This window comes from Ochotona princeps, chromosome 22, assembly GCF_030435755.1.
Source record: "Ochotona princeps isolate mOchPri1 chromosome 22, mOchPri1.hap1, whole genome shotgun sequence".
NCBI classification, from domain to species: domain Eukaryota; kingdom Metazoa; phylum Chordata; class Mammalia; order Lagomorpha; family Ochotonidae; genus Ochotona; species Ochotona princeps.
In genome coordinates, this window is record NC_080853.1 from 16,745,143 (window position 1) to 16,766,688 (window position 21,546).

The following is a 21,546-nucleotide window of genomic DNA, read 5'->3' on the forward strand; positions in this document are numbered from 1 at the left end:
GAGCTTGACGGCTCTCAGGCCCTACTCTCTGAGGTGATTTTCTAACGTCCTGTGTCCGACCCTGGCCAATCCAGAAGGCCGAGGAAGCACGCATCATGAGCGATTTACTGACCGTCTGTCTTCCCAGAGCGGGCAGCTGGCGAGATGGTGTTGAGGAGAGGGAGGCGGCAGGGGAAGGCAGGGGTGGGACGGAGGAAAGTACCCCTGGGGTAGTTTCTGTTCTCACCCCTTTAAAAATCAGCATAGCCAGGGCAGGGTCAATCTGCACTGGTGAGAACCTCAGATTTGCTTTGCACATGCGGAGACTCTCTGACATTTTGAAGTGGGGTTCTTAACTGAATTTGGTAGCAGGATTAGATGGGGAGGAGCCAGCAAGGAAAGAACAATGCTTGAAACTCAGAAAAAGAGAGTCTGAAGCCTTGTCACAGGAAGATCAGGGCGGAACCAGAATTCCCATCCCAGCCAAGGAGAATCTTTCTCCCCACTGCCCGAGGCTCTCACGCCCTCGGCTTCACCCTCTGTTTCCCCACAGAGCCAAGCCCAGAGTTTTCTCATCTTACATATTTCCCTAGAACCTTCTGGCGTGGCCTCACATGGTGACTACTGGTTCAGGGTGGCTCATGTCTTGGAGTGCCAGTGTTGGAAGGGGTCAGTGTGGTGGCCTTCTTACATGTGAGGAAACTGAGGGTGGCAGGCAGACACCAGCTGGACACCAGTGCTCTTCCAAGCAACGGTGCAGCAGGACAAGTCCCTTCTTGCATAGCAAATCTCAGAGCTCAGCTTACCTCCTCTGCAGCCAGGTCCCGAGTATCAAAGGTAATCCTCCCTTGCTTCTTTTTCTGAAAGAGAGCGAGCAGGGAGGGGAGGGAGAATCAATGACTACACCCTGAGACCTCTGTCCCTGAAGACTGACTGGGCGCCCATGGTAGGCGGAAGCTCCAGAGAGAAACCTCCTAGCGGTGGACCCCTGCACAGCCACCCTGGCCGGAAAGCCCCCCCACTCAGGCCTGGCTTCATGTCCGACAAGGACAGCACTGCTGGGAAGGCGGAGCGGCGTGGGCGTGGAGAGGGGAGGAAAGATAAGGAGCAAACAGAGAAGGGAAAAGGCACAGAAAAGTTGAGGGGAAAAAATAAAGGGGCGGGAAAAAAATAGGAGGGATGAAAAGGAGAGAATAGAAGTAGCCCTCCTCCCAGTGCTCCACACTTTCATCATCATGACAAACCAGGTTTCGTTCAGTCCTACAACAGACTGAAGTGGGGACAGGACCTTGCCTCAGAGCTACCCAGCAAGGATGTGGTCCAGCTGGGGCTCAAGCCCAAGGCTCTGGCCGGCACAGCCCACATCTAGAGGGAGCCAGGGAGTCAGGAGTGTGAGGCCTTTGCAATGAGCGAACCCAACTTGTCTTCTGACAGAAAAAATAAAGAAGAGATAAGAAATGGGAAGGGGAACGGAGGGGGGCGGGAAGGAAAGGGACAAACAGGGACTTGTCACCATCCTGGGCCAAACCAGGGCTCCCCTTTCTCCTCCAGCGCCCACTCAGATTCCCGTCTTCCCCACATGTAGCTTGTGCATCCCTGTTCATGTGGTGCTTCCTGGGGGGCTGCTGACAGACAGGGTGTTGCTCAGAGACCTGGACATGCACTCACCACTGGGCCCCATGCCATGGCTCCCTGCTCTCCACCTGGTCCCACCTGCCCCACACAGGTTGTCCTTTGAGGCTCCTGCTCGGCTCAAGGCTGCTTGGGCAGACACAATGCAGTGAAGCTCCATTTTTCCCTCACAACTGGCCTGACTCTGAGTCTTCAGGCTGCCAATTCCCGCTGCATCAGGCCCTTCTGCCACTAACCCAAGCCCCCAGGGCCTGATGCCTTATCCTGGGTTGCTGCCCTGCAATTCAGGCTGTGTTTCCTGGTTATAACTCTTTAACTCCACCCCTTCCCCATCCTGTGGCCCAACCACAGAGCTGCAGACTGCTTGGGGTTGGCCACTGGAGGGTCTGAAAATATCTGAACCACTCTCAGGTGAACCACAGACCCCTGACTTCTAACTCAGCCACACGCTCAAGTTACATTTTTTGCTGGACCATCAGAAATCGAAGCTTCATTTCTTTCCGCATCCCATCACCCCCAGACTGTCTCTTTAGCCGGTGTTCTTCAGAAACCATTTTGAGAAATAAATGACTCAGGGGCCCGGCGGCGTGGCCTAGCAGCTAAAGTCCTCGCCTTGAAAGCCCCGGGATCCCATATGGGCGCCAGTTCTAATCCCGGCAGCTCCACTTCCCATCCAGCTCCCTGCTTGTGGCCTGGGAAAGCAGTCGAGTCGAGGACGGCCCAAGGCTTTGGGACCCTGCACCCGCGTGGGAGACCCGGAAGAGGTTCCAGGTTCCCGGCATCGGATCAGCGCGCACCGGCCGTTGCGGCTCACTTGGGGAGTGAATCATCGGATGGAAGATCTTCCTTTCTGTCTCTCCTCCTCTCTGTATATCCGGCTTTCCAATAACAATAAAATCTTTAAAAAAAAAAAAAGAAAGAAAGAAAGAAATGACTCAGAGTGAATCTCTAGGTGCAGGGGAGCCAGGGGCTGGGTCACTTTCATTGCAGTGGGAAAGTGGACACTGTTTGTCAAGGTGCTTGTTGGAGACACCTTAGTGTCCTGGGTAACACACCACACAATGATGCCACCTGTGGGCAACCATGGCAAGCGAACAGAATGTGACCAACTTCTGTGAGTCCCGAAACTCAAAATATTTCATATTGGGGCCTTCTAAAAAATGGAGATAGCATAGGGACCGCAGTGAACAGAGTCCTGGAACTGTTCTCTTCACTTAAGTGGGGAGATATGAAAGATAGGGAGGGTCTACAGTCTGGGATTGTTCAAAAGTGCAACTCTGTTGAGACTGCTGATCCTGTTTGCTCTTCTGGTCAGAGATGGGAGACTGCCTCTTCCGAACTCCGGGTGTTTCCGGCCACAGGGAGGCAGTGTTGACAACAGAACGCTGCTAGCCTCCACAGTGAGTGACGGTTGACTTTCAGGGCCTTGTGAACTTGGAAGAAGAAAACAGGTTTGATTGTCCCCTTGCCCTTCCCTCTGGGCTCCTACTCTTCCCCAGCATCCTCTCTTGCAAGTTCCAGGAAGCAAACTTTGGCCTAGCCCTGCCTGCAACAAAGGATGTGAGTTTATCTCATTCTGGGGTTCGGTGCCAGGTAACCCTCTTGTCTGATGATAACATTCACTCTTTCATAGGAATCTGGTCACGAAAAAAGGTGGCAGTGCGCCCCTTTGCTCTACCTTCGCCTTCTCTTCCAGTGGACTGACAAGTAGGGTGCTATATATTGGACCCCCTTGAATCCTCATGACCCTGTTGAACCCAATTGCTTACATCCCAGAAGGAGAAGAACGGGTGCTTTCGATGAGCGGCTTCGATGATCTGATACTCCCGGAAGCCCCGGAGGCCTTGGCGGAACATCTTGCACACTCGGATCATCATGATGATATCCCTGACAAGCTGGTACAGCCCCTGCAGAAGCAAAGCAGACAAGATTGGTGGAACCTGTCTGTCCTTGACACCCCATAGCGGGCTGGATGCTGCAGGACCCTGGGGAACTTGCTGGGACTAACTGCAGTGCTCTTCTTTTCCAATAAAAATGCTAAGTCTGGGCCTGGCACAGTAGCTGATGGCTAAAATCCTTGCCTTACAAACATGCTGCTAATTCATTTCCTGACTACACTACTTCAGATCCAGCTCTCTGCTTATGGCCTGGGAGAGCAGCAGATGATGGCCAAAGTCCTTGAGACCCTATACCCAAATGGATATCTGGAAGCAGCTCCTGGCTCCCAGGTTTGGACTAGCTCAACTCCGGTTGTTGGGGCCACTTGGGGAGTGAGCCAGTGGACGGAAGACTTTTTCCCTCTTCTCTGTAAAATCTGCTTTTCAAATAAAATGTTTTAAAAGACATGCTTACTTTTTTTTTCTTTATTTTTGACATTCTTTACATAGCTAATTAGGGCAAAAAGGTGCTTACTTTTATATTGGAAAATCAGATATAGAGAAAGGAGAAGGAGAGACAGAGAGGAAGATCTTCCATTTGATGATTCACTCCCCAAGCAGCCGCAACAACTAGAGCCGAGTTGATCCCAAGTCAGGAGCCTGGAGCTTCTTCTGGGTCTCCTACATGGGTTCAGGGTCCCTAAGCTCTCACTTTCAAACAAATAAACTTATAAAAACAGTTATCTAGGGGAGAAAATAAAGGCCTAGAAAACCAAGTAACTTGCCTAGCACTACGTGACTAACAGGTGATGAGGACAAAAGCCAGCTGGCTCCCTCATGGCCTCCATCTGTTGCCTACTTCACAGCTGTGTTCTTGTGCACTCATTTGGGTTTGTAACAATTTCATCAGAGCAGAACAGAGTACGGTCTGTGGCTGCCGTGCCTAGGAGATGGCAGGCAACAAGGCAGAGTTCAGAACTCAGTCCTGAAGCCCAGCTTGGGACACCTTCCTTCACGCCATGCTGTGACCCCAAAAGGTACAGGGCAGTCACAATCCATCAAGACCTCCTCTTCCACCTGCCTCTTCCTATTTGTCCAGCTTTCTGTTCTTCCCTGTTGGGGCCTGAGTCCCTCCTTACCAGTTCTTTTTTCAGGATTTGCCAGGCATGAGATACCATATATCGCCTCATGGTTCAGGAGTTGGAAAACAGTACAGTGAGCCCCTTTGCCTTTCAAGGGGAGGATGACGAATCTTCCCAGAAAATTTAGTTATAATAGAAACACAAAACTTCCTTGGTGACAAGCAAGAGCTCCTTTCTTTCACCAAATAAACTGCTGCTAGATTCCTTGTTGTAAGAAAACCTCACTTTCGGAATCTTCTTATGTCACAGTAGAACATTCTACAAGGAGAAAGAAGGGTGTATATCTGTACACTCAGTTCATCTTCACCACTGAGCCATGTAGAGTGAGCAGTTTCACCCATGAGGACACAGGGAGACTGCCAGAGTCATGGGGCTACCTTAAGGAAATGCGAGGAGCACAGCAGCTTCATCTACTACAATGGCACCCTCCATCACAGGGAAGGTTCCAGTTCCAACACCCTCACTTCTGACCCAGCTCCCTGCTAATGTGCCTCCAGAAAGCAGTGGATGGTGGCCCAAGTACTTGAGCCCTTGTCACCCCTTTGGGAGACCAGGATGGAGTTACTGGCTATTGGCTACTGGCTTCCGTGTGGCCCAGACCTGGTTAATGTCGCCATCTAGGGAGGAAAGCAGTGGATGAAAGAAATCTCTCTTCTGTTGCTACCTTGCTTTCCAAACAAATAAATGTTAGCTTTGCCAACCACCCAAGAAAGAAAATACCAGCCAAGTACAAACAGGCCTTTATTACACAAACAGTAGTGGAGACAAAGGTTTTACCCCTTCTGACGTGGGTACTGGCATTGTCCCTGCTTGGGCCCTGACAGGAAAAGGAATGTTGGCGCTTGTCATCATTGGCCTGTGCATGGCCTTGGCTGTCTTCGGGGCATGCCAGATCTCTAGCTGAGGTCACTGCAGTGTCCACCCACTTCCTGTAACCATGGTAACCATCAAGAAATAATTTTTTAAGAATTTATTTATGGACCTGGCACGAAAGCTCAGTGGCTAAATCCTAGCCTGGCAACCTCCAGGATCCCATATAGGTGTCAGTTCGTGTCCTAGCTGCTCCACTTCCCATGCAGCTCCCTGCTTGTGGCCTGGGAAAGCAGCAGAGGATGGCCTAAGGTCTTGGAACCCTGCACCTGTGTGGGAGACCTGCAAAAAGCTCTCAGCTCCTGGCTTCATAATGGCTCAGTTCTGGCCACTGTGGCCACTAGGGGAGTAAAAGAGCAGAAAGATCTTTTCTCTGTATCTCCTCTCTGTAAACCTGTCCAAAAAATAATAAAACTTTATTATTTTTTATTTGAAAAGCAGATTTTACAGAAGGAGAAAGATGCAGAAAGAAATCTTCCATCCACCGGCCACACAATGGCCAGAGATGAGTCAACCTGAATCCAGGAACCAGGAGCCAGGAACCTTCTCTGGTTTTCCCATGTGAGTACCAGAACCCAAGCACTTGAGTCATCTTCGGCTGCTTTCCCAGGCCACAAGCAGGAAGCTGCATCAGAAGGGAACAGCCAGAACATGAAACAGAGCCCATATAGTGTGCCAGTGCTTAGAAGTGGAGGATAAGCCTGGTATGCTACTGTGCCAGTCCCAAATGTATTTTTAAAAAGAATGTCCAACCCCCTTTGGGAAACATCACATTTTTTTTTGAGTCATTCATTTTTACTGGAAAGGCACATTTACAGAGAGGAGGACACAGAAAAAGATCTTACATCTGGGTCCAGCGTGGTGGCCTAGCAGCTAAACTCCTCATCTTGCACATACCGGGATCCCATATGGACATCGGTTCTAATCCTGGCAGCTCCACTTCCTATCCAGCTGCCTGCTTGTGGCCTGGGAAAGCAGTCGAGGACGGTCCAAAGCCTTGCGACACTGCACCTGCATGTGAGACCTAGAAGAGGCTCTAGACTTCACTTCAGATTGGCTGAGCTCTGGCCGTTGCGCTCACTTGGGGAGTGAATCATTGGATGGAAGATCTTCCTGTCTCTCCTCCTCTGTATATCTGAACCGGCGCCCATATGGGATCCCGGCACGTTCAAGGTGAGGACTTTAGCCGCTCAGCCACGCCACTGGGCCCTGGAACATTTTTCATTATTTGTGAAACAGAGTGGGTGGAGGGCAAGAGCCAATGGCCAGGGATGGGCCAGGATGACCCCAGGAGCTCAAATCAGGTCTTTGATTTGCATGGCAAGGACCAAATTACTGGAACCATCACTGCGTCCTCCCATGATTTGTACAGCACAAAGCTGAGATTAGGAGATGTAGCTGCGCCTCTTAACTAGCATCTTAATTGCCAGGGTAAATGCCCACTTACCATACACTTGCTGAAGTATTCTGATGTGTGTCCATGCACACATACACACTTGAATATCAGTCTTAAGAAAGAACAAAATTCTGATATTGTTCCAATGTGCCTGAAGACATTATGCTAACAGAAATACACCAGACATTACAAGACAAATATAATTCAATCAAGAACCAGGACAACCAATTCAGAGACTGAAAATGGAACAGTGGTTGTCATAGACAGGGAACCAAGGGTTATTGGTAAATGAGATAAAAGTTCAGTTTTGAGCAACAAAAAAGCTCTGAGACATACGTGGTGACAGGTACATGAAGATGTGAAGGTACTAAATGCCCTTGAACTGTACATGGGGAAAAATGGCTTAGATGATCAATGCTGTTTATTCAGACTTATTCACAATTTTTAAAAAGACTTCTTTATTTTTATTGTAAAGTCAGATTTATAGAGTGGAGGAGAGACAGGAAGATCTTCCATCTGCTGGTTCTCTTCTCATTAGCTGCAATGGTCAGTGCTGAGCCAATCTGAAGCCAAGAGCCAGGAGTTTCTTCTGGGCGTCCTGTGTGGGTGCAGGGTCCCAAGGCTTTGGGCCATCCTTGACTACTGATCCACAGCAGAGAGCTCGATGGGAAGTGGGGCTGCTGAAACACAAATCGGCACCCATATGGCATTCTGGCATGTGCCACTGGGCTACTGCTTTTTTAAAGCATTTTTTAAAAAAAGTTCATTAGGGCCCGGCGGCGTGGCCTAGCACCTAAAGTCCTCGCCTTGAACACCCCGGGATCCCATATGGGCGCTGGTTTTAATCCTGGCAGCTCCACTTCCCATCCAGCTCCCTGCTTGTGGCCTGGGAAGGCAGTCGAGGATGGCCCAAAGCCTTGGGACCCTGCACCCGCGTGGGAGACCTGGAAGAGGTTCCTGGTTCCCAGCTTCGGACTGGCACAGCACCGGCCATTGCGGCTCACTTGGGGAGTGAATCATCGGACAGAAGATCTTCCTCTCTGTCTCTCCTCTCCGTATATCTGACTTTGTAATAAAATAAAAAAAATAAATCTTTTTTTAAGAAGTTCACAAAATAGGCACCCTGGACACTAACAAAAGGAGAAAAAAAAAAGGCACAGTGAGCTGCCCCTCATCACTTATTAGAATGGCCTTTAAAAGCAGGACAATACCAAGCGTTGACAAGTGTTCAGAGTGACTAACATTGTTCACTGCCAAGACCTGGCTGCTGCCCAGGCTAGTACCCCTAAATTTGGACATTCCTTGATCCATCTGTGAAAGCCTACAGTTCTGCAAATCAAACACATCTCCATAACAACAAAAAAAGGCAAGCACACATAGCAAAATAATGTATCCACCTTTTGGAATTACAGTTTATTATCCTCACGGTCCAAGCTCTCAGAACTCTGGCTTCTGCGGTTCCCTGCTCTTTTTACTAAAGCATTCTTTTAAATGTACAACACCTGGTAAGACACCACCTCAAGGTCACCATGGGTGGCAAAGGATGCAAAGGCCTCCGTTTCCCTTTGTGCGCACGGGGGAACCCAAGGGCGAGCTGTGGAAAAGCTGTGAGCTACACACTTCCATCTGCATTGGTCTCACAGGAGTCTCACAGTAACTTCCAGGAGGTGAGACTCACAGAAAGCTGTAGCTCATAGCAGTTACTTGCTTAGTGAGAACAGCAAGCGTCTTAAAGTCCTTTCTTGCCAAAGGCTTCATGCAAGTAATTCCTGCCAGAGGGGAGAAAGCAAGCAGCAATCCAGCTCCCACCGCGCCCCCTGCTAGAAAGAATGCCCCAAACAGCTGCAGTTAGTCCAAAGCCACAGAAAATTTCATTGTTTATTTGAGCTCCCAAGCGTTTGCACCCTGTCTGACCAAGCCCTCGTCCCGAGCGGCCCCGGCCACCAGGTATCCTAACGCGTACACACGGCCGAGTGTGGGCCGCCAGCCTGCCAAGGCGCTCGCGGGGTACAGCGCGAGTGCCCCAATTCTGAGTCTACCACGTCACTCATTACCTTCCCCCTCCTCCACCTACGGTTGCTCCTCACGAGCGCCGCGCGGCGCCGCTTCCGCCAGCTCCGACCCGGCTTCCGGGTTGCTAGTGCGCCGGCGGCGTCTCCGAGGAGGCTCGGGGAACTTCCGCTTCCGGCTGTGCTAGCGACGCGGCGGTGCAGGTAAGCTCCGCGTCCCTCGCGTCCCGCGCCCCGAGTCGCCTCCCTCGTCGAGGTCTCTCTTCCCCGCCAGGGGACACGTTCCTCCGCTTCCTCATCCCGCCCCCGCGCAGACGCAGTTGCTGAGAGCCGACGCCATGGCAGAGAGCGAGCCGAGCTTGGTGGCCGCCGGCAGCCCCTCGGCGGCGGCGCTGGACACACCCGAGGACGCTGGCCCGAGTGCGGACCCCGGAGGCCCCTCCAGCCCCTCCAGCCCCTCCGCAGCGGCAGCGTCGCTGGAGGCCCCCGAGGACGCCGGCTCGAGCCCGGCCCCTGAGGCGCAGGCTTGGCCGCCCGAAGCGGTGCCCGCGCCCCCCGCGGCCCTGGAGCTGCCGTCCCCGGCCGAGGCCGCCCCGCGCTCCCCGCCCGGCTCCGGGGGCTCCCGGCCCGGCCCCGAGACGTTCCGCCAGCGCTTCCGGCAGTTCCGCTACCAGGACGCGGCGGGGCCTCGCGAGGCGTTCCGCCAGCTGCGGGAGCTGTCGCGCCAGTGGCTGCGGCCCGACATTCGCACCAAGGAGCAGATAGTGCAGATGCTGGTGCAGGAGCAGCTGCTCGCCATCCTGCCCGAGGAGGCGCGGGCCCGACGGCTGCGGCGCCGTGCCGACGTGCGCATCACCGGCTGAGCACCCGCGGCCCCGCCGAGGCTGCAGGTGCTGGGGGTGGGAGAGGGGTCGTGACCGGGTCCGGGGGCCTGAGCCGGGCACCCCACCCGCTCTGTTCATGGAAAATAGAGTTTTTGGCAGCTCCAGCGGTCTGGTGTGTGTCTTTTCCTTCATCTTCTGTCGCCCACCTCCTTTGTAGCTGGGGCAGGAACAAAGCCTTTAATTCCTATTCCTTCACTGTTGTAGGATCTGGACCATCCCTGCATTACACCTGTTAGGCGGGAGACTACGTGGGGATCCCAGTGGTCTGGTCCATACCTGCAAAGAGGGATGATAGCGACACTGTCCTGTCACTGGAATCCTGCAGGTCCTCAGATGGGCTAGCTCTTGTTTGTGAGCTCTGGTTTATCCCTCCTCACATGCTCTTACAAACTTTTAGGCTCCTGGTAGGATTTCAGTGTAGGAACTGGTGTAAACAAATGAATTTTTTGCCTCAAGCCACTCATTTTAACATCTCTGCAACCTGCCCTCTAGCTTAACTGCTTAAGAAGGGGAAGAAAACCTGGCAAATAAGGAGGAAATTTTGTTATTAAGATTTAATTTGATTTTTTGAAAAGATTTTTTTATTTGAAAGCCAGGTATACAGGGAGGAGGAGAGACAGAGGAAGATCTTCCATCCGATGACCAAGTGACCACAATGGCTGGCACTGTGCCGATCCTGAGCCAGGAACTTCCTCCAGGTCTCCCACTTATGTACAGGGGCCCAAACACTTGGGCCATCCCGCTGCTGTCCCAGGTGCATTAGCACAAAGTTGGATCAGAAATGGATCAGTCAGGACTCCCACTTACCCATACGGGATGCAGGTGGCGGCCGAACTTGCTATGCTGGCCTGGCCGCCTCTGAAATTCTTGAGGCCTGTGCCCACTTGAGGAGGGTCTGGTTGGGTTCCACAGGCAGTTTGAGGTAGATCCCAGAAGGGTCTGAGAAAATTTGGCGCCATCTTAAGGCAAGCCAGAACTGCTTGTAACAATCTACATTCCAGTCCGCCTGTAACTTGCACCAAAACGCTGGTGTGGCACTGCTTTCACTGGTGATCCTGAGAGCTGGCACTGGAAGTAGGCTAGGCTGGGCTAGACTGCCATACCTGCTGGCATGCACAAGAGCAAAATGGGTATGGACCAGCTGGGCTATGCCACAGCACCAGTTGGCAGGTGCCAGGGCTGTCAGGCTGGACCACTGTACTTCATGGCAAACACGAGATTCAGGGCTGGGAGTTTGCCCGGCAGAGGAACTGTGGATACTCCCCTGCTAGGCTGTATCTCCCATTGATGAGCTTAAGAACCAGAGCTGGGGGCAGGCTGGACTGGAGAAAGTAGTGGCTCTTGTCCATGTACATGAGGGCTGGGCCGGGCTCTTAAGCCACAACACCTGAAAGGTGGATGGGATGTAGACTGGGCTGGGCTAAGTCACAGCAGAGGCTGGATGTGCAAGAACCACAGCTAGGGGTAGCTTGGTAGAATTATTGAGGGTCGCTTCAGCTAGGCCATGGCACCCACTGGTATGCATGAGGGGCCAGGCCTGTGGTAGGCTGGCCGAGCTGTGCCACAGCATCCATTGGTTCACAAAGGAGATGGGGCTGAGCTGGAACTGCAGAGGTAGCTGCATCTACTGGTATGTGTGTTGGCTAGTGTAGGTGACAGACCAAACCTGAATCTGCACTGGCTAATGCACACAAGTCAAGTCTGATGTGCCTCCAGGCAAGGTTTCTTGGGGACTCCCCAACTAGACCACTGGATTCAGATCCTGGCCACCCCAGAAAAATCATAGGATGTGTGGCCCGACTTTGGAGTGCATGTATTGGGACTGGGCCTCCTTAGTTGCTGATGCCTTGTATGGTGGACAGCATGCCCAGATGCACACAGGGGACACGACAGCCCAGATCACCTAGACTAGCAGGCAACATCGACTGCCCCATCAGAGTGAGGATGGAAAGCATTAACAGATTGGACAATTCTGACCAAGCTAGCAGCATGTTCCTGGGCCTGTGGATACACAGTGTGGACTCTGTTGACCAACAGACCCTGCAAAAGATTTCCTCAACCCTGATGCAGTGATGCCAATAATGTCTCAGGGCTATCAAAACCACTCTGATAACACCCTGGGAACACACACTCTTCTCCCACACCAGGTCTCTAAGATGACATCAAATGTCCCCTCTTCCTCCCCAGGTGCTTTTTTTTTTTTTAAAGATTTATTCATTTTATTACAGTCAGATATACACAGAGGAGGAGAGACAGAGAGGAAGATCTTCCGTCCGATGATTCACTCCCCAACTGAGCTGCAACGGGCCGGTGCGCACCGATCCGAAGCCGGGAACCTGGAACCTCTTTCGGGTCTCCCACGCGGGTACAGTGTCCCAATGCGTTGGGCCGTCCTCCACTGCTTTCCCAGGCCACAAGCAGGGAGCTGGATGGGAAGTGGAGCTGCCGGGATTAGAACCGGTGCCCATATGGGATCCCGAGGCTTTCAAGGCGAGGACTTTAGCTGTTAGGCCACGCTGCTGGGCCCCTCCCCAGGTGCTGATGTCATCTGACAGCAAGGCACAGCTCCCGCCCCCTCTTCCCCTGTGAACACAGGAGGAGAAAAAACATTTATCCCACTCACCTTCCTCCATTCAACCATTCCCACCATAATGAGAGGCCCACATAGGCATGCATCCCTCTCAATTATGTAACAATATTAAAATTTCCAGTTTTAAAAAGCTGGCATGGGGGGCTTGGCGGCGTGGCCTAGTGGCTAAGGTCCTTGCCTTGATCCCGTGTGGCCGCTGGTTCTGGTCCCGGCAGCTCCACTTCCTCTCTGTCTCTCCTCCTCTCAGTGTATCTGACTTTGTAATAAAAATAAAATAAATCTTTAAAAAAAAAAAAAAGCTGGCGTGGGGATTTTGGTTTTGAATAAAGAAAAACATTAAGTTCAAAAGTGTTTTGCATACTTCCTTGGGATTTGCTGGTACAGCTTGCTTCTGCTTTCCTGCAAAAGATCATCCTTTTAAAAGGTTGTGTTTTGGGAAAGCAGTGGGAGATGGCCCTAGTGCTTGGGCTCCTGCCAACCACATAGGAGACAAGTTCCAGGATTCCATGCTTTGGTCTGTCCCAGCTCCAGGCCATTTGGGGAGTGAGTGATCCAGTGGGTGAAAATGTTAACTCTGCCTTCTAAATAAGCCTTAATAAATACAGGCTTGGGTTTTACATTAGATGAAAGAATGCATATTAAACCAAGGGTGAAGACTGAAACTTAGCAACAAGAACCTGTTTATTGTTTCCAAATACAGATACAGAAGTTTGCATGTTTTGCAAATATTGCTTCAAAGCAACATTTCTATATACAGCGCCTTCTGTTCTAACAGCGCGTAAACATATAGATCCACAGTGCAACGTTGGCTCGTCACTTGAAACAAAACCATTCAAATCAGACCTTTTTATCAAGGCAATTTCTTATAGGTGGATAGTTTTTCTAAAAAACAAAAACAAAAACAAAAAAAAACCTTAGGTAGTGCACATACTTCTAAATGGTAACAGCAAGGTTTGAATAACAGTTTCCAGTGCTCCAAAGTGGGAAGTTAACTTGACCTGGAACTTGGGAATGGAACCCCTCAACATGGCTTTAAGTTAGGGAAGAACACTGCCACTAGCCCTGCTTTCCAAAGAACAAAGGTCACAATGAGTGAAATGGATTATTTCCTTTATGAAACTTAGTACAGCTAATCATGGCCACCTGGCAGAATGAAGGTAATTCCGCTTTCTACTTCCATCTTTGAACCTGACACAAGAAAAGTTAACAGCTTTCCTAGATGTGATTTTTAATGCATTTCCTGAAGAAAAAAAAAAAATCAGTAATACAACATCATCGTATCTCATAGTTGTGGCTACAGAAAACCATCCTGTTTCTTCCCTTTTTTGGTACCAGTATCACAGTTGTTACAACACAGCTTTCTGATAAACTGTCCAGCGCACTGGTGCTATGCACACACTCCTTGAGCATTTCTTCCCACGTCAACCACCCATGCTGGCAGTGGCAAACAGCTTCTTACAGGGAAACCGTGCCAGCTTTGTTACCCCCTTTGTCACAGCCTCATGTGCTCCCCTAGATGGAAAAACTACAACAGGTCAACTTACGTTTGCTCTAGAATTCATTTCATACCATATGGTGAACACGTTACTAGAGGGAGCTCTCCCTGAAATGGGTCTTCCTTGGCGGGAAGGCCTGAGTTCATGACCACAACAACCTGCATCTTAAAGCCTAACCACTGCGGCGGGCCCTTGGAGACACTGTCACCGCTACTTCATGTTTACATAGTAAATATTCACAGCACATAACATTATAGATTCATAAACCCATAATTGTGGTTGTGGACAACTGTGCTTTGATTTTTGCCGTTAGTGATAAGAAAACTAGTGAAAAGGGTCACTCTGTCAAAGCATGGAACACATTCTTTCACTGCCTCGCAAGGAAAAAAACAAGATAGACGTTACACGTGTGGAACCGTAACCGGCAAAAGTTACAAATAATGTCTCAAAGGGTATGAGAGGCTTGTACCTGGACCTTAAGCAGCATAATTACTTTGATCTCACAAAACAATACATGGGAATTAAAGTGTTGAAGTATATTAACAAGACAATCCTGAAGATGCAGACCATTAAGCACACCCTTCAGGGGAAGAGAAAAGTGGCATGGATCACATCTGAAGTTTACGACGGTATAAAATAATAAGGAAATTCCCCCAAACCACATTCTCTGTAATAAATCTTTACATTGAAAGTTCAAAATTTTGGGAACCGTTTTTTTGGACGTTAAATAAGAACAGGGAAGTGGTCAGTGTTGAGAGGTGGATAGAAAATGCTGTCCTTTGGGATTCCACACCCTGCCTGCTTCAGTTTGGAAGGTTCTAGTTCCTCCATCGGCTGACAGTCTGCTACAAAAGCCAGCTCTGGGGTGAAATCATACAAAATGTGTCCCAGGTACCAGAAAATCATGCAAGAGATGTGACATACGTGAGGAGTCCTGGTAGAAAAGCAGGGCAGCCAGGCCTCTGCTTCTTCCCAGCCGCCACAGAATGCTGGAGTCCCAACAGTCCCATGAAGATGCCTAAGCACCATGCCAGGCAGAAACCAGCAGGGTGGGCATGTGCCCAATCTGAGAAAAGTCAATTAAATACATTACAAGTAGAATTCAACAACTGTCTCAAACTTTTTTGGTTCTCATTCCATTTATTATCAGTGGCACGATTTCAAGTGAAGTTTGTGCAAAACGACTCTTCTTCATTCAACAATGTGCACAGAAGAAGGGAATCCCCAAGAGTCTTATCCGCCACCTTCTTAGCAGGCTTCAAGAGCAGAGTGCCTCGTCCTCCACCAGCCAAAAATGGCCTTTGTTCAGCATCCCCTCATGTTCCTGGCTGGATCCCTGAAGTCAATTGGTGTCACGTGCATTCGGCATGCTAAGTTCATTTAAATATGCAAAGCTCCTCCTGCAGGTGCCCAGGAGTGGTGCTCCCACTAGTGCTGGGTGCCCAGTTTCATGTAGAGCAGCAGAGGGCAATCTGCTGCACCTTGCCCAGGTCTGTGAGCAGCTGCTTGATGCAGCGCTTGAGCTGCGGGAGCCTGGCCAGCGGCTCTGGGGGCTCCAGCTCCCCAGTGTAGTCCAGCCAACTCTCCAACACTGTGGCAGAATAGAGAGAAAGAACACGCTGTGAGTGCGCAACACTGGATATGCTAGCAACAAAGGCCTCAGCACCTGACCCTCTGTGCCCCTTCAGAGCAAGATAGGAGGGCCGGCCTCTACAGCCAATGTTATCTCCATACCTGCTCTACAGAATGACTGCTTCAGTCCTCAATGATGAGAATGTTCCACGTGGGCCAATATAGAGCCATATGCAGTTACTGAGCGCTTGAAATGTGGGTACTGCAATTCAGGTAGTGAATCTTAAATTTTACACCATTAAATTAAACAGCTACACAGTACTCACTGGTGACTACTGTATTGAACCACACAGTCTAAAAGGCTTTGAAGAGCCTATCTCTCAGGGTGACTGTCCACTCTTCACAGAACTTTTGTTGGAAATCAGACAGTATGGTATTTCAACCTCAAGGAAAATTTATAGGGAACGTTTCAAGGGTTCATTTTTTTTTTTATCATACATTCTGATTTGCTTCATGTTAGCTCCTGATTAATATATAACTACCAGAGACACAGAGCACTATTTTCTCCCTCTGGGAAATAAACCCGTTATAGATCCTCACTTCACTGTAATTGGGTCACTATCTAGAAACCTGTCTTGCTGGTGAAAGCCAGGATTTCTCCCCAGGAGCTCTGGCATTGGGAACCTGCACGTTTATGCTAGTCAGTCCCTCCGGGTGAGCATGTGCTTACCTTGGCTGACCAGCAGCCATGCCTCAGCCTTACTGAGAACCTTCTGGACTCCGGAATGAGGAAGGATGAAGGCCTTTCCTTGCCCCTGTCCATTCCTCATGCAGCCTACAACCCACCACACAACCCACCACCCTATCAGATCAAACCCCACCTTTCTCTTTACCCTTATAAAGCCTGTGTCCCTAGCAAGCTACTCCTTAGGGCATCCTTCCTCATCTGCTCCCTGGGTTACAGTGGTGAGGAGGGTGGGGGAACGACTGAGTATTACGTGCTGTCCTCTGAGCATTTAATACTGACGATTAAGCACAAAGGAATAAGAAAAATAAGACTGACTTCTTGTATCTAAATGTGAAAAATCAAAACTAAAAGCTTCAAGTCAAGTGAGAGAGACTAGTGGCCTTCTAAGCAACAGCTGAGAAGTTTCAAAACATCAGCAAGGCTTTAAAAAAAAAATAGGAAACACCAAAGGGAAGCAACAGACAACAGGCACAGGAATAAATGGAGAAAAGGCAAGCAGTGCTGATGGGTCCATCTGAATGGGGAGGAGTTAGTGAGTGCTTAGAGAGGCCTTTTGTAACATCACCTGAACCACCCGGGATATGGTTCATGAACCACCTAGGATATGGCTCATGACTACGCCCAGAGGTTACCATACAACAGTGGCTGGGGAGTGGGAGGGGTGAGGTGGGGCAGGGACAGAGAGCAAGCACGAACATGCAGACCAGAAGAGCCTAAGCCCTCAGCTGTGCAGAAGAACAGTTTACAGGTATGCTCCTAAGACACAGCAGTCCCTTGAGGTTGGCTGGGCTGAAGAACAGAGCCAGAGATGTGGGACGCCAGCAGCATCTGGGGACCCCAGACCAGCAGGATGGCTCCTCTGTATCTTGGGCTGCCACATCAGCATCCCAAGCTTCTCTCTTAAGGAAGTGGAATCATTTATAACAATCACTGGCAGGACAGGAGGTCACAGGCCCAGCACACTGGTTCAATTGCCTTAATCCTCCCCTTGCAAGTGCTGGGATCCCATGTCCTGGGTGCTCCACTCGATTCGGCTCATTCTTTTTTTTTTTTTTTTAAAGATCATTTTATTACAGCCAGATATACACAGAGGAGGAGAGACAGAGAGGAAGATCTTCCGTCCGATGTTTCACTCCCCAAGTGAGCCGCAACGGGCAGGTGCGCACCGATCCAAAGCCGGGAACCTGGAACCTCTTCCAGGTCTCCCACGCGGGTGCAGTGTCTCAATGCATTGGGCCGTCCTCAACTGCCTTCCCAGGCCACAAGCAGGGAGCTGGATGGGAAGTGGAGCTGCCGGGATTAGAACCGGTACCAATATGGGATCCCAGGGCTTTCAAGGCGAGGACTTTTAGCCGCTAGGCCACCCTGCCGGGCCCCAATTCAGCTCATTCTTATGGTCTGGGAAAGCAGCAAAGGATGGCCTAAAGTCTTGGGATCTTGTTCCTGTGTGGGAGACTGGGCAGAAGCTCCTGGCTTTACAGCAGTTCAATTCTGACCGTTCTGGCCATCTGGGGAATAAACCAGCTGATGGAAGATCTTTCTGTTTCTCCTCTCTGTAAATTTGCCTTTCCAATGAAAATAAATAAATCTTAAAAAAAGAAAAAGAAAAAAAGGGGGTGGGAATTGGAGGGGGGGAATCTCAGACTACAGTATTGTACCATAAAATCCAAATAAAAACTAAAAAAAAAAAAAAAAAAAAAAAAAAGGAAAATCCCAGAGCCTACGGAACTGTATCTTAAAAAAAGAAGATCACCAGGGCAATTTTCATTTCAAATACACTCCATCAGCTCATCTGTTTACTAAGTTGTCATTTTTTTCCCTTAAAATATTTCACTTTTTATGGGCACTACTTTCCTTTGTCTTTTATTTTAGTTTTATTGTTTATTTGCAAGGCAGAGTGACAGAAACAGAGAGAGAACAAATACAGTTCCATCCACTGGTTCACTCTCCAAATGCTCACAATCAGCCACTGATGAGCCAGGCTGAAGCCAGGACGCTGGCATTTCATCTGAGCCCTGGGCCATCACATGCTGCCTTCCCAGGCACAACAGTAGGAAGCTGGACTGGAAGCAGGGGACCCAGAACTGGAACCTGTACTCGTGTGTGGGTTGTAGGTGTTCTAAGCAGCCACTCTGCAGTGTCTGCCCTCCTTTGCCTTTTAAAGCACTATTTACATAGCTTTAAAAATTATTAAATAATCATTAATATTAGAACAATGACTTACTTTTATTTACATGTCTTAGTCAACATGGTAGCTTTTCTATGTTTTCTAAATTTATTATCCATTTATTTGAAAGTTAAGAAGACAGACAGCTCCTATCTGCTGGGTTAGTTCCCAAATACTTGTCATGACAAAGCTGGACCAGGTCAAAGCCAAGAACGAGGAACTCCATCCAGGTCTCCCACGTGGATGGCAGGGATCTAACTAGTTGAACTTCTACCTCCTGTTTCACGGGTATACAGTAGAAGAAAGCTGAGAGTAGAGCCAGGAATGAGACACAGATGTTGAAACCACCAAGATAAGTGACTGCTGCACAGGGTTTTATTTTTTTAATAAAAAAAAATTTTTTTTAAAGAATACTACATCTAAACACCTACAAATGCTCAGTTAATCTTGATGGTGTTTAAATGAACTCAAGAGTTCATTCCTTGGAGACTCTAAGGTGAACTATGTCAGTCAGTGGATCCTGGAGAGATTTCATCGTGCTTGGAATGGAGAGACTGGCACCAATTCAGAACTACTGAACTATCAAAACTACTTGAGCAGTGCCCTCGGAACATGCCCCACATCAAGGACCTGGGATGAGTGGGAGGCAGGGTGGGGATTCTCCCTTAATCTCCCCTTTTACCCAAGACACAGAAACAAACAAAAAAAAGCAATAATGTGGAAACAATTTTTAAAAATTGGGTTTCAGAAAGCTCAACTAAGGGGAGGGGTGCTCAGTGCAGGCCAGCGGATAGGGGTCCAGGGAAGGGCCTACCATCCAGCTCTTTCTCAATGGAGTCCATCCTGTGTGTGACTTCATCCTGCAGAGATTCCACGTGGGTCAGCAGGTTAAACTGCCACTGGTGCTGCGAGCTCAGCAGCCCCTCTCCGCCTCTGTCCAGCAGCTTCCGTGCAGGGGTTTCTTCTGGGAGGACACTTTTGGAGATACAGTCTCTCACCTGGGGAAGCAAAGGAATTGAGTGACTGAGTGCAGGAGGCCTCCAGCCCCTCTTCTAAGCAGCCAGTGTTTGCAGCCACCTGAGAAACCACCAGCCTGGACACTCCAAATCCCTCACTCTGATTACTCTGTCTCCTATAGGTACTGGGCAGAAGTTTGCCTGATGGAACAATCTCACCCTTCAGGGCAGCCCAGAACTCGGGCTTGGGAGGTCCCCTGACCCCAGCTTCAAGCAGGCCTCACAGAGCGGTTTCCAGAGCCCTGGGATATGACCAGAGAAGGGATAGTGAGGCCTGTGATCCTGGCCCAGTTCCTTTCTCTAAGCCTCTGTTCTTCAAAGGAAAAATAATACGTAGTAAAACCTACTTTGAAGGTTCAGAATATTGGAACATGATCAGATGACTACAGACAGCATGGCTTACAGACACTCCACCAGCAATGGCAGAAACTCACTGGCCTGCTTAGGCTCACCATCTCCTAACACTGAACCAACGGACCAGAGATCTGGAAATGCTCCTGATTCGCAGGCCATGAGCCCTTCTAGGATTTGGAAACTCAACATTTCATTCATTTATTTTGAATCAAACCAGGTCACAGCCAGTACTGACTTAGTACTTGTGTGCAAAGCCATGAGCTAAAGTAAAGAGCTTTCCTCAAACATGCCCCCAGAAACTGAGGGGCAGCGCCACTGGCCCCATTCTACAGGTCTCATTGGGGAGGTGAAATAACTTGCTCAGAATCACCAAGTGGCTTGAGCCCAGATTCAACTGGGTCTGTTTGAAAAGAATCCTTATCACCTTGCTCAGCCTTGCTTCACCAGAGGGGCACACATGAATCTGGAACTATCACCACCCCTGAGGAGCTTACAGCCCAGGATGCTTCCTCTTGGCAATGTGAGGTGGGCCTTGCCCTTAATGCTGGTGACATCACCTTATTGGGCAAGGGTGAGACTAGAGGTGACAAGGGCAGACACACCTGTTTGGACAATCACAGAGGGCACAATAACACACAATAACAGAAGGCTCAAGATGAACACACTGGCAACAAGAGTGGCAGGAGACTGCAAAAGAGAGTGACATAAACAACAGTCCCAAGAGTGGTACTTGAAGAAAAAAATCAGAGGAAATCTGAAAATATTTCAATAAAATGGACCTTTGCTATGACAGGGTGCAAGGCTAAAATGAGAGTAGTCACACAGCTGTACTAAGAATTCGCATGGTGGAAACCACACAAAAAAAAACAGAGTGTCCATGCCCTGGTTCCATTTCCGAAATTTCTGGCAGCACTGTTCTTGCTGCTTCCCATCTTTCTGCTCCCACACCACCGGCCATGTTTCCATGGGTAATTTCTGGAACCAATCATCATCAGGTTAAGTAAGCTTTCTTGACTTTGCATTCATTTAATGGGAAAAACATGCATGATACACAGACTTACGACTAAGCATTTTCCATAGAACTTTCAGCCTACCAGGACAAGCACTCTAACACAAAGGAGGACAAGTACAGTGAGCCACATACCTTCGGGGAGCTGGGTTTGGGGTGACTGTCACCCGTGCTCCTGTCTTGGTCTAGAGGCCAGCCCAGACGTGGGGAGAGGGGGTCGTCGCCGTTCTCATGCAGCGGGTTGACTGCATGGTCCAGGGCAGAGCCCCGTGTCTCCACCACCAGCTTCTGCGCCACAGCAGGGTAGTAGGCACGGGGCTTCTGGTAGCAATGCTCGCTGGTGATATAGGACTCCTCCACAGATCGGGGTGGGGGCTTCTCCACTGCCCCGTTCAAAGTTCTGTAGCTGGGGTCCTCCTCCTTGCTCCTGGGGTCCATGATGTGGATGTGTGTGGAGGGAACTCGACCCTCCCCTGAGTGCTGCTTCCAGGGCTGACACCACAGCTGCAGATCGGGGTGCTCCCTGCTTCTGTTTGGGAGAGCAGACAGGAAAAGCTTTACACTAATCCATATCATGGCAGGGCGGCTCGGCCCCCACACACTCTCCCAACAGGGACAACAGCTCCCATCTGGGTCATTCAGCCACACACCACCATGTGCTAAGCAAAAGAAAAGGCCAGTATCCAGGCTCCAGTGAGACCTTCCCGACAAGCTCCCACTGGCACAAACACAGCGGCCAGGACCAGGCTTGCTGCTGACAAGCGGTCCCTTCTTCCTCTTAGAACTGGGCTCATCACTCACCCGG

At 49.9% G+C, this 21,546-nt stretch overlaps 3 protein-coding genes across 5 annotated transcripts in view; 1 reads left to right on the plus strand and 2 right to left on the minus strand.

The window, feature by feature from the left end:
• Nucleotides 1–4,854, minus strand: part of CNBD2 (cyclic nucleotide binding domain containing 2) — a 34,043-nt gene extending 29,189 nt beyond the window's left edge. For all 3 annotated transcript variants that reach the window (XM_058679677.1, XM_004586036.3, XM_012927226.2), the window contains exons 1-3: nucleotides 4,628–4,854; nucleotides 3,381–3,518; nucleotides 786–839 (exon numbers count right to left, since the gene is read on the minus strand). In XM_058679677.1, the coding sequence (XP_058535660.1) occupies nucleotides 786–839; nucleotides 3,381–3,518; nucleotides 4,628–4,678 (243 nt within the window). In that variant the 5' untranslated portion in view covers nucleotides 4,679–4,854. The remainder of the gene's footprint in view (nucleotides 1–785; nucleotides 840–3,380; nucleotides 3,519–4,627) is intronic.
• Nucleotides 4,855–9,226: 4,372 nt separating this feature from the next.
• Nucleotides 9,227–9,893, plus strand: SCAND1 (SCAN domain containing 1). The gene has a single exon (XM_004586035.2). The coding sequence runs from the start codon at nucleotides 9,244–9,246 to the stop codon at nucleotides 9,766–9,768; it is 525 nt and encodes a 174-aa protein (XP_004586092.1). The 5' UTR covers nucleotides 9,227–9,243; the 3' UTR covers nucleotides 9,769–9,893.
• Nucleotides 9,894–13,253: 3,360 nt separating this feature from the next.
• PHF20 (PHD finger protein 20) overlaps nucleotides 13,254–21,546 on the minus strand; it is an 89,220-nt gene continuing 80,927 nt past the window's right edge. The window contains exons 16-18 of the mRNA XM_058679765.1: nucleotides 20,877–21,270; nucleotides 19,177–19,360; nucleotides 13,254–15,466 (exon numbers count right to left, since the gene is read on the minus strand). Coding sequence (XP_058535748.1) covers nucleotides 15,324–15,466; nucleotides 19,177–19,360; nucleotides 20,877–21,270 — 721 coding nt within the window. The 3' untranslated portion in view covers nucleotides 13,254–15,323. The remainder of the gene's footprint in view (nucleotides 15,467–19,176; nucleotides 19,361–20,876; nucleotides 21,271–21,546) is intronic.

Coding starts and splice junctions, on each gene's coding strand:
- SCAND1 (XM_004586035.2), top strand. CDS start 9,244: ATGGCAGAGAGCGAGCCGAGCTTGGTGGCCGCCGGCAGCCCCTCGGCG.